The sequence below is a fragment of the Pleurodeles waltl genome, chromosome 1_1 (genome assembly GCF_031143425.1).
Source record: "Pleurodeles waltl isolate 20211129_DDA chromosome 1_1, aPleWal1.hap1.20221129, whole genome shotgun sequence".
Lineage (NCBI taxonomy): Eukaryota > Metazoa > Chordata > Amphibia > Caudata > Salamandridae > Pleurodeles > Pleurodeles waltl.
The window spans coordinates 783,630,843-783,647,400 of NC_090436.1; the positions used below are offsets into that span (position 1 = coordinate 783,630,843).

At 42.2% G+C, this 16,558-nt stretch overlaps 1 protein-coding gene across 3 annotated transcripts in view; it reads right to left on the minus strand.

The window, feature by feature from the left end:
* ERCC6L2 (ERCC excision repair 6 like 2) overlaps nt 1-16,558 on the minus strand; it is a 1,058,011-nt gene that overhangs the window by 271,766 nt on the left and 769,687 nt on the right. For all 3 annotated transcript variants that reach the window (XM_069227916.1, XM_069227908.1, XM_069227899.1), the window contains one exon: nt 15,318-16,503. In XM_069227916.1, coding sequence (XP_069084017.1) covers nt 15,318-16,503 — 1,186 coding nt within the window. The remainder of the gene's footprint in view (nt 1-15,317; nt 16,504-16,558) is intronic.

Below are 16,558 nucleotides of genomic sequence, written 5' to 3' on the forward strand. Positions count from 1 at the left end.
CGAAAATCCTTGGAACATACAAGTTAGTAGGTTTACAAACTCAAAGGTATTGCAACCCTGGAAATACTGCTTAATGCTCCCTCTAGCCCCAGTGTAGATCTGCGGAAAGGTGGCAAAATAAGGAAATTGCTATAGTAGGAATTTAGGTTGCAAGTATTCATGCCCTACTATAGTAGTAACCATAGCACAATCAGAGAGGCTATTATCAGAGCTCTTACATAATGAGGTTGCCGCACTATGTGGCACTAAAGGGACAAGAAGATTTTTTTTTACAGGACAAGTAGATTTAAGAAGCAACCTGTCCCATGGACAAGTAGATATTTTAATAAATTCCACACCCCTGGGTATACCTGCATGTCTATGCAGCCATGCACATGCAGACAATACAGACACAGATAATACACAGACAATTGCATATAAACTAACCTACAGTCACTAACATCATACGAAAGGGCTATTTGTATGTACAGACAGATGGACAGAAGATGTAGACTATAGGCTTGATTGACAAGGTAAGGTACACTTTTAAGTATTTTTATACTTTGTAGTAAGTTTACTATTTTCCGTATTCACAAGGTCAGAGTGCAAACATACTGCAAAAGTGTAAGTTACATGTCTTTCCTCAAAATAATGCAATTGGCTTACTCTTGTGTGGGTGGGTGTTGCCTCTCTCTATATGCCTCTAACACCTTCATAAACCCAACCCCTTTAGTAATGTTAGCCCCTTTTCACACCCAATTCCCTGTGCCCCTCCCATATTTATGACTAACACTTCGACAGTGATGGCCAGGGGGCCCCCTGTACTGCCCATGCCAAGTGCATGGGCCCCCTGCACCCCTTCACCAGCCTTTTCATGGGGGTGTTACCGCCATGAAATCGCAAGCGGAGTAGGGGGTCATAATCCCCAGGGCAGCGCGGCTTGTAGCGCTGCCTTGGCGGATTAGGATTGCCACGACTGCCGGGACGACCACTCCTGGAGGTTCGACCGCGGCACCACTGCGAGTCTTGCGGTCAGTAGACAGACAGACTCGTAATGACCCCTTATATCATGTGAAATACCAAAAAATAACCTGCAGGGCTATTCAAAGCTACAAGCATACTGAAAGCTACATGTCTGTCTCTTATACTTCATCATCTGATACTGCCATAAACTGCATCCCATAACATGATAACTGCACCTTGGTGGTTATCATGCACAACACGTCCCACATAGGATCAAAACAAAAAACATCCTTCCAACTACACACCCTGCACTGTGTAGCATGCTACTCATGTAAGCAAAGCGCTTTAGTGCTATAGAATTGCTGCAATACAATACAAAATCTATTCCCAACATGAAATAATGCTGCAATACAGTAAAATATAAATACTGCAACACAATATGTAAATGCTGCAATACACCATAATACAAGATTCATCACCAACATGAAAATTCATACTTTTCCTTATTCATACTACCACACTTTTCAACTCTCGCCTTGTGAAACAGTTTCTGTTCTTTTGTAAATGACAGTGCTCTAAGTGATCCACAGCAGGCGTGGTAAATCAAAAAAAGAAATACTTTATTGCCAGTTACTTTTAAACTTACCTTGTAAGTTGTCTTATTGCTTGTGTTGCCCGGGATAAATGTGTTGTGAAACTGTTATGTAAAATACCCTGTTGATTTCAATTATAGTTTTTCCAGTAATTTTTCATTTGTTAAGCACACATTTCTATTTCAGGTGTATTAGGTAACTAAGGCCGTGCCTCATGTAAATGTTTCTAAGAGATGCTTTTTAGGTCACAGACTACCAGACGGCGCAGCTGTCTGGTTTGCTAAAGACATCTTGGGGACTTTCAGAAAGTTAACCTTGGAATGCATTCTGCTTGTTGATTACCACTGGCTTTGTGGTTTGTAACTCGCACTGTCTGGCTTTCCATATGTTGGCTTTATTTGCTTTAGGCTCTCCAGGTTCAGTTCGTCTCTCCCCTTGCCTAAACCATGTTTACGGTACTCTTCCACAAACTTGCTTTAACAGGCCTTTACATCGTGTTCTTATCTCGTCACATTTGCTCTGCATTCAAAGACTGAAGTCAAATGTCAGGCATTGTCTTCCAAGGGCTCTTGTTTACTTTTCTTTCTCTGACTTCAACGTGAGGGGACTTATGTGACAATCTTGCTAGATACCGGGGATAGGAAAGATTTGTCTAGTTTTTGTCCAACACAACAACATTTAAATGAGCTGTGTAAGTATTTCAGAATATATCAGAATTATGATCGCACAAATGAAGCACATTTTCTGTTATTTCGGAAGCGTGTTGGAAACAAATACTTTCATATGACCAAATTTAACTATTAAACTAGGTGATGCAATTTCCACATACTTTCGTCTATTATATGCTGCTACATCCAATGCCATTGCACTCTAAGCCACTATACTCTGCACCACTCTACACCAGTCCACTCTACTCTATGCCACTCCAGTGTATGCCACTCTACTTGACTTCACACCATGCCACTTCAATACACAACGCTCTCTGCCACTCCACTTTACAACACTCTACTCCACTGTTCACCATTCTACTCTACAATACTCCGAGCCCCTCTCCTCTATGCCACTAACTTTTAGCTATGCAGAACGGCAGCCACGCTGGTGAATAGCATGGCTAAAACACACTGGCAAAGCCAATAGTTCTTGCATAGGTGAGACCTGTTGGCTTTGCCAATCAATGCTTGTTATGTCACAGCCATTTTTGCCTCAACCACTTTCTTCATCTCACTTAAAGTATCATTTATGCACATTATCTTAGAATCAATGGAAATACATTGCTAACAATGTCACGCACTGTGACATTCCCACATTTCTCCACAAACTGCAGGTAAGTTTAAGTGCTCTGTTTAAATACAATTTTAGATGCACATTTGAAAAACTGCAAGGAAAATGGTATTGCATTTGGATAAAGAGGGTCTTTCCCCATCTTGCTCCTAAATTGGGGAATAATCTTCCCTTAAGAGCTGTGAAAGACAGTGAATCGTCTCACTTTCCCAAGGAACTTGCAAGTCTTTTTATTTTGTTGATTTTTTAGGCCACTTCCTACATTAGGTTTTGCATCAAGTAGAGGAACTGACGCCTGTGCGTTTTAGAGATAATGAAAAAAAATTGTGATTCAGCACACTGGCCATCCCTACACATGTAAAACTGTAATCTCTCTATATAAAACGTTTTTAAGAACATGTACTTCAGCATGTTTAGCTTTGTAAACTAAAATATACATTTGGGGACAGATTAGGCAAAGGCACAACTGTCAAAAACAGTGAGGAAGGAGTGGCCATGCTGGACAAATTAAAAAATCTAATTGATACAACAGAAAGTAATCTATACAGCTAATAAAACAATCACAAGGTGGCAATTATGGCATTTTCGACAAAACTCATGGAGGCCAAGTTGCAGGTTTTCCAAACCAGTTGCATGACCGTGCCCCCACAAATTGATCACTGTAATCAGGGAACAAGACTAGGCAAAGCCAATAGGTCTAGCTTATGTGACACCTATTGGCTTTGTCAGTGTGCTTTTTAGCCATGTAGTACAGCAGCGCAATTGCTTTGCAGTGTGCCTGACAGCAAAAAAACAAAAAACAAAATTTTTGCAAAGGCATGGGCGCAAAGCTGGCCCAGTGATAACGCTTTTTTTTTGTTTCAATTGTGCACGGGGCTTAAATTGTAAATGAATGAGCACCAGTGCCCAAAGTTCTGCTCAGAAACCCATGGCCAGCGCAATTAAATGTCAGAAACTGGAAAAACAAAGCTGTGCAGTCTTCAATTCACCACAGGACTCTTTAATCCACTACCAGACACTCCCTCCACTTTATCTCGCTTTTGTAGGTTTCTACTATGTCCCATTGTGATGGTTTTTCTATCTTTCTCTTCCTCCGTCCTTCCGCTTTGTGTGTTTTTCCCCCTCTTGCTCTTGGTAAATGTTTGCTGCAGAAAAATAAGTGCTGGTGCCCCCTCCAACAACCACTGGGTCAAATTAAGCACTATGCACGGAATATACGCTGTTGTACAACATAGGTGGGGAAAAATAAAACTGACAAAAGCTAATTGATCTTGCACAGGCCACGCCTATTGGCTTTGCCAATGGTTGTTTCTTCAGCTGTTATAAAAAATGCGCCAATTATTCCAAAAGGTGACGTTTAAAGAGTCCCTTGAATATAAAGTGTACGGGGGATGCCAGCGTCTGTGCTTACCGCCACGTTTTTCAGCTAAAAGGAGTACAACCCAAGGATTAATGATCATGTATTTGTACAGCGCATTAAGAAACAATAGTAGTAACAATCCCACAATTTTGTTATTTTTATTTCTTTGTTCATAAGAGATAAATAATCCGTAATTAAAAATAGTTTATTGTGATAACCATTGGTTGCTGGGATATCTGTGTTACCTGCAGATTAGATAGGAACAGTGGTGAAGCAGCTCTCATCCTTGCGGTGGAATAGGACGACCACTAACCTGGGTGACGGTAACACCAGTGATGTAAAACGCCATGAATCCACAAGAATGTGGCACTCGAGCTATATAAATAGCAACGTGTTACGCTTGTGATGCAGGATGTGGGTGATGCATTTCTTTTACCTTTGGTTCTGAAGGTTAAACCAGTGGGGTTGCCACATGTCCACACAACAGGCGGGCCTTTAGTAAAAGCTTGAGCTAGATACCCGAGCAGATCTGCCTGTAAACCTGCGGGGTCAACTCCACCTTTAGTCCTTAACCCGAAAGCATGAACCGAGCAGTGGTGCCATTGACTTGTTAGCTAATGCCACTCAAAGACTGCAGAGCTGCAATATGGCGCATTCTGAGGTGCCACAAGCGATATAGCAGATAGTTCGAAAAACGATGCAGTAGCTCAGGTTTTCACCGTGAGGAATTCAGCTGTCGCCCTCTCACGGGCACGCTATTTTGGTATGAAAAAGTACAGTGTTTACGAAATTAAACCCAATGCGAAAAAAACAGAAGGTAAAAAAAAAAAAAAAAAAAAAAAATTATATTAAGTCACTTGCATTTACTGCACCGCAAACATGGATTATGAGTACACTGCAATAAGTGATATCGCTATTATCGAGTCAGTGGCCACCCTTTTATTGGCCTCTGAATTATGAAAGGCTGTGTTGGTCCTGCGTAATTTAAAATATGGCTTTGCGATTACGCACAGGACTAATTTGCAATTGCTAAATTACCTTCTTAGAGTAGGTAGCCCTTGTGCAGATTTGGGTGGTAAATGACCTAGTGTGGAATATGTCAGAAACACAGCAAATTAGTTCTGCATTCATTGTGGGTGTTCAATAAAGAAAACATGACTTTTAAAAAGTGTCCTCAATCGCAGTTTTGTGGGAGAAATGTGAACGAGGTGCGTGGTTGTGTGTTTCTGCAAAGACATCTGAGTAAACTGAACCTTTGCTCATGAAATCCAGCGTGATTTCAACTTAGGTCATGAGCTCCAGTGCGGGAAATGTCAGATCAGCATTTCACCTTTTGGGGTGGATAACTGGCTGTGCATAATGCAACTCCTATAGATTGTAGCAATGAAACTGAGACTGGAAAAATGAAACCAGCTGTCACTGACCAATGAAAACAAAAGAAATGAGTGATGAGGAAACCATCAATGGTAAGTAACAGGAGGGCTGTAAGCCCATTTTAGATTTTGTTTAAGGAACAGTAGGATATCTTGCAAGGAACAGCGCATACCCAGTCTCAGGTGAGACTTAAAAAAGACAGAAAATTATCTGAGTTCCATAACCCACACATTCACAGTGACACTGGCAAACTTTTCACTACACATAGGGCATGCATAATATGCCCAGCCACCAAACAAGAGCCAGTACCGTGCAATCTAAAATAAAATAAATAAATAAAAAAAACAGGTAATCACAGCTATGGATTCCACAATGAAAAAGGATAAAAACGGAAACGGACAAAATCTTCAATATGCAGCTGTCATTCACAGGAAACTAAATACAGGAAGCAAAAACACTAGGCAAATGAACATTGAAAGAAGCAGCGCAAATCAAAGAGGCACACACCAGTAAAAAGGAGATATGTACAGCATTACAATCAATGGAGGCCAGGCTACTGGACAGAAAGGAACTTGGAGCAAACCAGCACACAACATAAAGCCTCAGGTGTTGACAGCATCAACACCTCTCCCATCATCTGACCCACCCCTTTTCCAACGATAGAGATGCACACCATGGACTATAGCTATCAAGACACCTTGTGGGAGCGACTGGATCTCATAAACGTACAGCTCTCCTAGACACACAAGTTCTTACAGCACCTCTTGGAGTAAAGAAGAAGTAGAGCTCACGGGAGAAGGAGAGTCAGAAATAAGGTAACATTGTGGGAGTTCAACAACTAGAAATGCATATAGATTTTGCGATATAGATATTGCGATTCAACAAAGACGACACCAATAATCTTGCAACGGTAACGTGTGTCATGACTTTATTAATAACACATGCAAATGAGGCCTAATTGTATGACAAAATGAGAGGCACTAACTCTTCAGAGTGTGTATGTGTGGGACTTGGAGCATACAAAGCTAATTGAACGCTGAAGCGATCTTATAGTGTGTGAGTTCGCCAGACTTTTCTAGCAGCACACTGACAGGAGCTGCACTAACATAACTAACAGAAACACAGTAGAGAGGAATCTTTCATTCTGCTGTGCAGAGAGCTACATGTAGTTGTTAACACTGCAAACACATTTGGAAAAAGAAGAAAGCAGGACTGGTTACAGTTACTTGCTGTTCAAACAAATCTCTGATTGAGACATTGCTTAGAGAGCCCTCTCCATTTTTTCTTTACAGTACCCTTCAATAAAGAACCATTGTGGAGAGGGATATAAAGAGCCCCAAGAATTTAGGAGGAGCAGACAGGAATAGTGATTGCTCGAAGGGAGAGATGTTGGAGCACTTTCATTGGACTGTAGGTTGAACAGCTTTTTGAGCTATGTGGGGATAGTTACCTGGCTCGGCATAAAATAGCAAGATGACTAATCATTCAGCCAATATAATAGCCATGAGGATGACACATATAGACATGCGTTAACGTGGAGACCAAACTAATTTATTACAGGTAGCATGGATGTATAGTTTAAAGGTTTTTCTAATGCTTTTTTTACTCTACATAATGACTACTGAGGTTACCATAACTTCAATCATTCTTATACATAAGGTTTATGTGCTGATTGTACAGGCTAAATAACCAATTATTGCAAAATATCAACAGCTACATGTGTCTACCAGTTATAGGGCTGGGATGAGGATTCACTCATCTGCACACACCCCATGCAGATATGAGTTTCTCTGGTGGGGTTGTCTGACTCATAACACTATGACTCTGGATGAAGCTTACTTATCATAGAGGAGAGTGAAAGACATCTGTCTGTTCTTTTTCAGAAAGGAGACTTTGACATGCATTATGACCTTAGGGCTAAGGAGATGTAACACTGTGCACCTCTCAACCCACCCCAAATCGGAGGATTCACAACAATGGATGTTGCACTACCTTTGTAATGACTTCGTAGCGAGTGGCCAGAGGCGCACACACACCTCACAACCATCCATCTTCTATTGCCAGATATATCAAACTTTTTTGCATTCGCAAACGGTGCGAATTGCAAAATTTGTCCGTTTGCGAATGCAAAAATGCCTTTCACAATGTATGAAAGGCATTTGCAGCGCAATTTTAAGGAATTGCAAAAATATCAATTCCTTAAAATTGCGACCCCATTTAGATAATTGTAAATTGAGATTCTCTAAGTAGGAAATCACAAATAGGGAATTCTTATTTGCGATTTCCAAAGCACATATATCAAGCATTTCCTAAATGCAAATCGGGCATTTAGGAAATGCAAATACCACAAACTCAAGTTTGGTGGTAAGCATGTGCAATTTTTAAAAATGCATTATAATTTTTAAAAGTGCATTATAGGTGCATTTTTAAAAATGACATATAGCGCACACATGCTCCTAGGGCATATATGTGCTTCACATGTCTGCAAATATTTTCTGGGGGTGCATCAGAGGGGGCTTAGGCCTCCAGCACCCTCGGGTTTGCATTACCTAATTTGCGATTTCCTAACTGGAATTTGCAAATTGGGAAATGCAAACCATTCGCACCTATGGCCCATCACAGTGGATCAACAAGTGGAGAGAACTGTCAGGAGCTTTCCCACTCACCATAGGGGACACATTTGCATGCATATACCCATAATGAAGCCCTAGAGATACAGCTTCATCCTTTTCATTCACAATGGAAACCCCACCTCCAATACCCAGTTGGTATGTAATATTATACTTCTCAAAAACCTACCAGGCTTCAAGCAATGATCAAGTCATCCTCAATGCCAGTAGAATATCAGTAAGGGTGGCAATTCTAAGATACCAGAAGGGTGTCCTGTGAGGTGCACAGGACAAACTGGAAAACTGGAACAATCCACACAGTAGCTTTCAAAGATACTCCACTTATACCCTGCTGATGACCCCCATCACACCTCAGCAAATAGGGAACAGAGTAGACACAATAGGGCAGACGTTGAAACATGGCATTCTATTGAGTGGGGAGTATGCTGTTCAAATGATTCATGTGTTTACACAAGATTGTATGTAAGAGCCAAGGATACGCAAGGTAGTGAGGTGACTGAATGCAGGGCTTACTGATGCTACACAAGAAGGCAGTCAACAATTAACATGCATACCTCTGCCAGAACCTCCACAACTACGACTTAGGCATGGAGGGTGGTCTCTCGCTTTCTCTCTCTCCACTTCATTCTCACTCTCCCTCCTTCTTCCAGGCATCTAAGAGTTTTTACAGGAGCACATGCAGAAGTGGGAACACTGTGGACTATACTGGCTTCTCCCACCGCTCTTTGGCCAACTTGCAGCCAAGATACATCTCAAAGTCAACCCAATGACGAGTGCTAAGAGATGGGTGGTGTGCAATGGCGTATGCAGTAACTAAATAACTGATCTGATTGACAATTACAGACACTGCAGTAGATGGCTTTGCTCAGTCTTGCACATGCACAACAACATATATCTTGCAACCCAGCTCACGATCTTCGGAGGTTGAAGAGATCTCAGAAAAAAGTACACAGAGTTTTTTTGTGGAACTTTTTGAAGTATTAAGTTCCAGAACTGCTGTAATTTATCACCATTGTTTCTCAATGTTTCAGAACTGCTTTAATTTAACACCATTGTCTCTCAGAAGATGCTTCTGCCGTTTGGAGCGCCCTACCTGTTGATCTGTTCTAATACTCCGCATTCCTTAACACCATTCTCCATTATTATTATGCTATATTTTTGTTCTCTTTAGAAAGTAAAAGGCCCAATACGATTCTGGTGCAGACACACTATCGAAAACTGTTAGGTCAATAAATAAAAATTGTCAATGAAAGGGAGGGATGCTTACAGCAAATAGAGACACATAGACTGGAGGCTAAACCATCACAAACAACCTACACACTGGAATCATTCAAAATGCTAGATATGTTTTCCAGTACAAGGACAGAAGGAGGCAGCAAACTCTTACCTACACACTATCATTCCCCAGGGCACAAGGCCTGCTTAGCTGAATCTGCCTCATCTCCATGTGATGTGCCCCAGACATTCTGCTGTCATATACTAAATTATCAATCATGTGAAACTATGGTATTGGACTACTGTAAGTGACCTTGTTACTTCATTAATAACATGATAATCCTCACATCCACAGTGGCTGCTGTTGAACACCGATATACCATTTACCCAGACTGTGCAAATACCTGACAATGTGTTATATGTTATTAGAGAATTAGGGTCCTTTATGAAGTTGTGATAATTCCCAGACTTGACAAATGACCCTTCTAATGGGATACAAAAAACCTTGAAGGTAAATGTAGAAGAGACCCATCCTCCGTAAGAGAACACTAGGGCTACTGTGAGAACGGTTTCTAGTTTCCATTACCTACCACTGCTGAGTTTAGATAGATGGAAAACAATGACAATGGTGGTGTCCCATACAGGTAAAAGATGGGAGTCTGGAATTGAAAATGAGATATGAAGTAGGGGGGTCCATTACACCTATGTTTGTGGAGAACAAAGAAGGGATAGCTTTGCACCAGCCTTTACTAATCAGTATCAGGGCAAACCAGTGATGGAAAATCCATAGGAAAATGAAAATCCTTTCCCGTCTATCATCCACCATTTACACGGTAGGGAGTAAAGAAGAAACACTCCTCACATGAGCTTCAAGGCCTTACAATGTGATGGGAGGACTTTGGACAAAGGAAATAACCACGTTTGAGACAGCATACCTTTACACTGTCATACCGATCTCCTTTTAGAGTTGGAGCTAACTTCTAGAGAGTGCCTTTCTAGTAGGACTGTAAAGTAGGCAGCAAAGAATTCAGCTGGTAGCTGTTTTTCCTCAAAGGTACCTCATTTTGGAGTAGGAAGAAATTACAGTGGGAAGCCATGAATACAGGGACACACTCTTCAATTCAGTTGATATTACGGCACTCTTTGACCAGATCTACAGAACAGGGCAGCTGCGACCCAACACACAAATGTGTCTTATTGATGCTGGATTTAGAATAGGTAATTAAGGATATTTCTATGAGACCAACTCTGTCTTAACATTAATAATTATTCAACAGCAATATGAAAGCTGGTTGTCAAAGGAAGAAAAGGTATTGATTAACTATTTTATTGCAAGCTCACCTATCTGGACGCAAGGGCCACAGTGTAACAAATGCAAACGCGATGGTGCACCCAGAAAGGCGTGACAAGGATTCCGGGCCAAAGGAAATATAAGATGAATGAGGCTCTGCCCAGAAAACAGCAGTACAGTAACATCCTAGTCACTATCTTACAATTCATTAGATGGGTTGGTAAGCCACTACCTCATTTCAATCCTCCACCACATAGGATTTTTGGAATGAGGGAGAGCACTTTTATCAACGCTTTCAACTACTGTACCCATTTTTGCTGTGAGTCTGAGTATGCACGTTGACGAAGCAAGGGGACACACAAAAATAGAGTGGGCAGTCCTCCGACAGTTACATATAAGAGAAAGTTAGCTTTTTATGCTGTGCAGGAAGAAGGTCATTGAAGGGTATCAAACACATTACATTGACATAGTTGGGGAGGGACGGTGGTGTCACCAGATTCCTGGGCCTAAAGAGCAAGTTACTTACCTTCAGTAATGCTCTTTCTGGTGGATACACTATCTACCCGCACCTTGTGAATATCTCGTGGCACCAGCAATTCCTTTGTATCCCAGTATGTGACATGGTGCAACTCAGTGTCAGATCCATTCTGTCCTGGAAGTGGCATTGGGGCCACAATACAACTGCCACCTCGACACGCCTATGTCAGTTTCTTTTCTATATCTGTTCACGCCACCAGACATGGAACCTTTACTAATCAATTGTGCCAATGTACAGATCGTTAAAGGGAATACTTAAAAAACAAAAATGGGACAAACGCGTTCATTCGGCAGAGCAGGGAACAAGGAGGGTCTGTGAGGAATCTGCAGTTAGAGTATCAACCAAAAGCAGTGTTACCGATGGTAAGTAACTTGTTTTTCTGATAAATAATTTAAACTGCAGATTCTTCACCTTCCTAACAGATACCACGTGATGAGTCTGTGGAATGGCTCAGACCAGGAAATCCTGCAGGAACTGAAGAGGCAAAAAGCCCCTCCTGCTGACCTGCCTATATGAGCGGTAGTAGCTGGTGAACCTGGGCCTCTAGGCACTGCTCTACCTTTATTTGTCCCTAATAAAAATCTGATTGTCTACCCTATGGCCCCTAGCGCAATGAATGCAGAAGATCAGAGCTCCCTTCAGATCCAAGTAATGAAGTCTTTTTTCCTCATTGAATGGAAGAGGAAGGGCAAAGAACATCGGCAGAGTGATAGTCTGCACAATGTGGAAAAGCATAACAAGTTTTGCGAGGAACACCTCCCTGGTCCGCAGCACCAGATTATCTGGAAAGAAGGTGGCATACTGTCGGAGGACAAAGAGTGCTTCTAGTTCACTCCTGCAATGAGCTGACGTGATTGCTATGAGGAATACTGTCTTCAGGGTTAGTAATTTTAGAGGATAACTGGGCATTGGCTCAAATGGAGTGCACATCCGATATGTGAGAACCAAATTCAGCGTGCATGCTCAGGTGTAGGACCCTGCTCTGCTGTTGAGACCGGAGGTACTCCCAAAGAGGCAAAGCCAGATTGGAGGACAGGTGCTCATAGCCAGAAGTTCTAGGTACTACATTCTCATGGTCTAATCCGGTACCATTAGGAAGAATTGGATTTGGTCATTCCTGATCTTCTTCAGAATTTTGGGCAGAAGAGGGAAAGCCGGGAAGGCGTACAGGAGTCCTGAGCTCCATTCCAACCAGAAGGCATCACCGAAGGAGAACTGCACCCTGAAATCACAAAGGTTAGGACATTGCGCGTTCTCAGCAGTGGCGGAAAGATCAATACAGGGTTCTCTCCACTGATGGAACATGCTATTTGCCACCAATGAGTATAGTCACCATTTGTGATTTGCTACACATCGCTAGCTAGTTCATCTGGCCTGGCGTTTAAAGATCATGCCAGGTGTTGAATGACCAGGGAGATGCCCAGCTAACTCAGCCAGTACCAGAGATGTACAGCCCCTTGGCACAGGACCCAAGACCCCATCCATCATGCTTACTGCAGTATTACATGGTGGTGGCGTTGTCTGTAGAAATCGGTAACTGTTCCCCATTGCTGTATGGGAGAAAAGTCTTTAGTGCCAAGCAAATTGCCTGAAACTCCAACAGCCTTCTGCCAGAGACCAGAGTCCTTTGATGTCCACCTCTCTCATATGGCCTCTCCAACTCAACAAGGATGCATCTGTCATGGACGCTATCTGAGTGTGGGGTAGGGAGAAGGCTATGCCTCAGGTCCGAGTGTAGTCCAGCAACCATCACCATAGGTCTTTTGCAGTCTCCTACGACACCTGGATGGAATCTGAGTTGTTCCCTTGCTGTTGAGCACACTAAGACTTCAAATCTCACTGCAAAGCCACACGTACCCCCTGGAGTGGTCCACTATCAGGATTCAGGAGACCAAGAGGCCACAAAGCCTCAGAACCACTCTCACCGAGACCCAGGTTAAGGGTTGAAACTTCAGGATCATAGCCTGAATATCCTGGACTTGTCGTGGCAGAGAGAAGGCTTGAAACAGCACCTTGTCCCGGATGGCCCCAATGAAAGTGAACCTTTGTGAAGTAGTCAGGTGTGGCTTTGGCACATTGATGGTAAATCGAGGGGATGTTAACAGGTCGTCTGTTATCTGGAGGTGGTTCATGACTGTTTGAGGCAAGCCCGCCTTTAGCAACCAGTCATCAAGATACAGGAAGGCTGGTATTCCCTTAGCTGGAGAGCAACTCCTAGCATTACTTTTGTGAACACTCAAGAGGTGCTGATAAGGCTAAAGGGGAGCACAAAGCACTAAAAGTGCATGTAGCTTACTCAAAACTGCATGTATTATCTCTTTGATAGCAGGAAAGGGATGTGAAAAAGGCATCCTCGAAATCCAATACCCTGGATCCACGGCAGACAGAACTTGGGCCAAAGTGATCATCCTGAATTTGTCTTCCTTGAAGAAGAAGCTCAGATGGCATAGATCTAGAATACAAAAAAGTCTTCCATCCTTTTTCTGCACCAGAAAGTACTGGGTGTAGCAGTCAGTCCCGACTGCTGATGCCGGCACCTTTTCTATAGCTCTCGTCTCCAAGACAATGTGAAGTGGAGTCAGAGGATGGATACGTGGTCCTTCCGAAGTTTGTTGTGGCCTAGGTGGCATGTCTGGCGCGAGTGGACAAGAAAGGCAGTAATAAACATATTGGACAATTTGGAACACCCATCTGTCTGATGCAGGCTACTCCAAGCAAGATCTTCGGTCCACACAGGTGCCCAAAAGGGTTTCTGTGAAGGCCTCATTAAATGGAAGGAGTGGTCTCGAAGGTGTACCCTACCTGAAGAACTTCAGTAAGTACAACTATTTTAACCTCCACTGGTTGTGATTAATTCAAGCATTCCCTTCATCACTTTTTGTAATCTTTAGTGTGTTGCCCTAAGTGGAACCAGTGTTCCGGTTAGAGAGGGTCTGGAAGTTTAGGATGGATTGTTCTCATTGAAGCAGGTTCACAAATGATTTGCATATGGCTGGGTCCAAACTGGCATGGTGAGCAAAATAACAAAGGACAGGGATGTGGCACCAAGTGATTACCAGTGGCTGGAGATTTATTCAAGCATTCCATCCTTCATTGACTTAACTGTGCTTCCCTAAACGATAAAGGTATGCAGAGAAGTGTGTCTCTTGAACTAAGCTGTAACTGGCTGATAACCATTAACTAGGTCAAAAGCAGTCCTAGGTTGCTTGTGTTCCGGACCAGGGAGGACCTGGCCTGGAAGTTCGGGCTGGACTATTCCCATTGCAGCAGGGTCAAGGCTAATTTGCACATGCCTGGGTCCAAATTGAGGTAGCAATGTGTGTAAAATATCGAAGGACCGGGATGCGGTCTGAGTAACTACCAGTGGCTGATATAAATTGAAACATTGCGTCCTTGACTTTTTGTATACTTTAGTGATCATTTTAATCATGCAGGTGCTTTGCATTCAACAAACAATCACTGATCTTCTGATCATGTTGAGAAGTATCCAATGACAGGACTTTACAAAGTGCAACAAACTGGTCACAGTAATGTGAAGAGGACAGCAGCTGCTCTCTCGCTCTTCAGTGGAGAAGAACATCATAGCAGTCTTATATGTTCCTCAGTGGTGAGAATATGTCCTAGAGACAGCAGACTCTTTCAGGTGCTGCATCTCCATTTAAGGTAACCTTGATCCTCTAACGCTGCTGTAGTTATGCAGAGGTAAAGTGTCTGAAGAAACAAAACGTCCTCATGGTTACATTTTGTGTTTAGAAGGTGGGTTAGAGTGTATATGTGTATGCTAATATGTACATGCAAATAAGCAAGGAAGAAACTGGTTGGATACGTGTTTAAGTCCTTACTTTGGGTATCACTCACTGTCATCCTTCCAAAACGGAAGAACAAAACTTTCAGATAGTTATGACTGCTAAAAAACATAAGTACAGTGAAACAGGCACGAATGCTTACACAATGTGCAAAGAAACATTTCTTTACATTAAAAAATGAGGTGAGGCAATTATATCAATCGTGCACTGGCATGTGTAGATATTTCACAGTGTCAATGACATCACTAAAGATAATTCAAAATTACGAATAAGCATTCCAGAATTACCTAAAATTCTGTCCAGTGATCCAACATCTGCTCGTTTTCTAAGAGTGCTGACATCATTTAAAGGTGTGTTTTGCCAGGTAGAGGGATTTTGTGGAATAGAATCACTAAGATTGGTTGTCTTAATAGGCTTTGCTGAGGCAGACTCAATTTGAATTCTAGATCTTTGCCTTTTCTGTCTATGGTCGCGCTTGCTGAATCTGACTTTTTTTGTTGTAAGGTCTTCTTCTGAGGAGGAGAAGGTTTCTATGGTTTGAGAGTGGCTTTCAGTGTGCCTCTTATTACAGTGAGACCATCCTCTTTTGTCTTTTATTGGTCTGGAAGATGAAGAGTTCTGGCTGATTGTCTGGGGCTCAGCTGCTATGTCAATATCATCTGACTCATCGCTAATGTCATCTCCATTTCTGGCACATCTGGCTTTTATAGAAGTGTTCACAGAATTTCTCTTTGTTTTTTTGAAGAATGACCTAACATTGGGAAAAAACAGCTCATTAGAGGCCGTTTGCCTATATCTTCTCTCAGAGACTGATGGGACTTCTTCGTCTGAGGCTTCCGATTCATCAGAAGTAGTCTGGTATATTATACCAGTTTTGGGAGGCACCTTTCCTTGGTGGCCTGAAATCTGGCATGGCACGAGGACTTCTTCACTCTCTCCTGAGCTGCATTCAGTTTCCATGACAACATCAAAATCCATGGAACTCTTCTGAGCACTATTTTTATCCCTACTGTCAGTTTCTTCTTCAGAGTCTGACAACACTTTCAATTGTGGAGCATTCTTTTTAGGCCTGGATATATCTTGCTCATCTTTTGGTTTTGGACAATCTTCATTTTGACAAGTCTCTGATGTTAACTTTTCTGCATTGATCTTTACATTTTTATTATGTTTGTCCGACACAGACTTTTTACTCCGCTCTACCTTGCCATCAGCATGACTGCTGTCACTGCCGGTGTCCTCATCATCAGTTTTATCTGCTCGCTCCAACATTTTTGAAAAGCCACACTGCAGTAAGGTGAGCTGCTCTTTTGGATTGACAAAAGTGTTTGCATTGCTGGCTCTGTTCTTTGAGGTTTTCGTTTTGAAGGCTGCTTTACTCTCTTCTTCACTGTCACTATTAAAATCAAAGATGTCCTTCTCTGCTTCTCTCCCAGGTCTCAGGTGGTATATCTCTTCATCTTTCTGCTGAGCAGTCTACAAAAAATATTTTCACCACATTGTTAACAACTGATGACAATAAAGTGTCTAA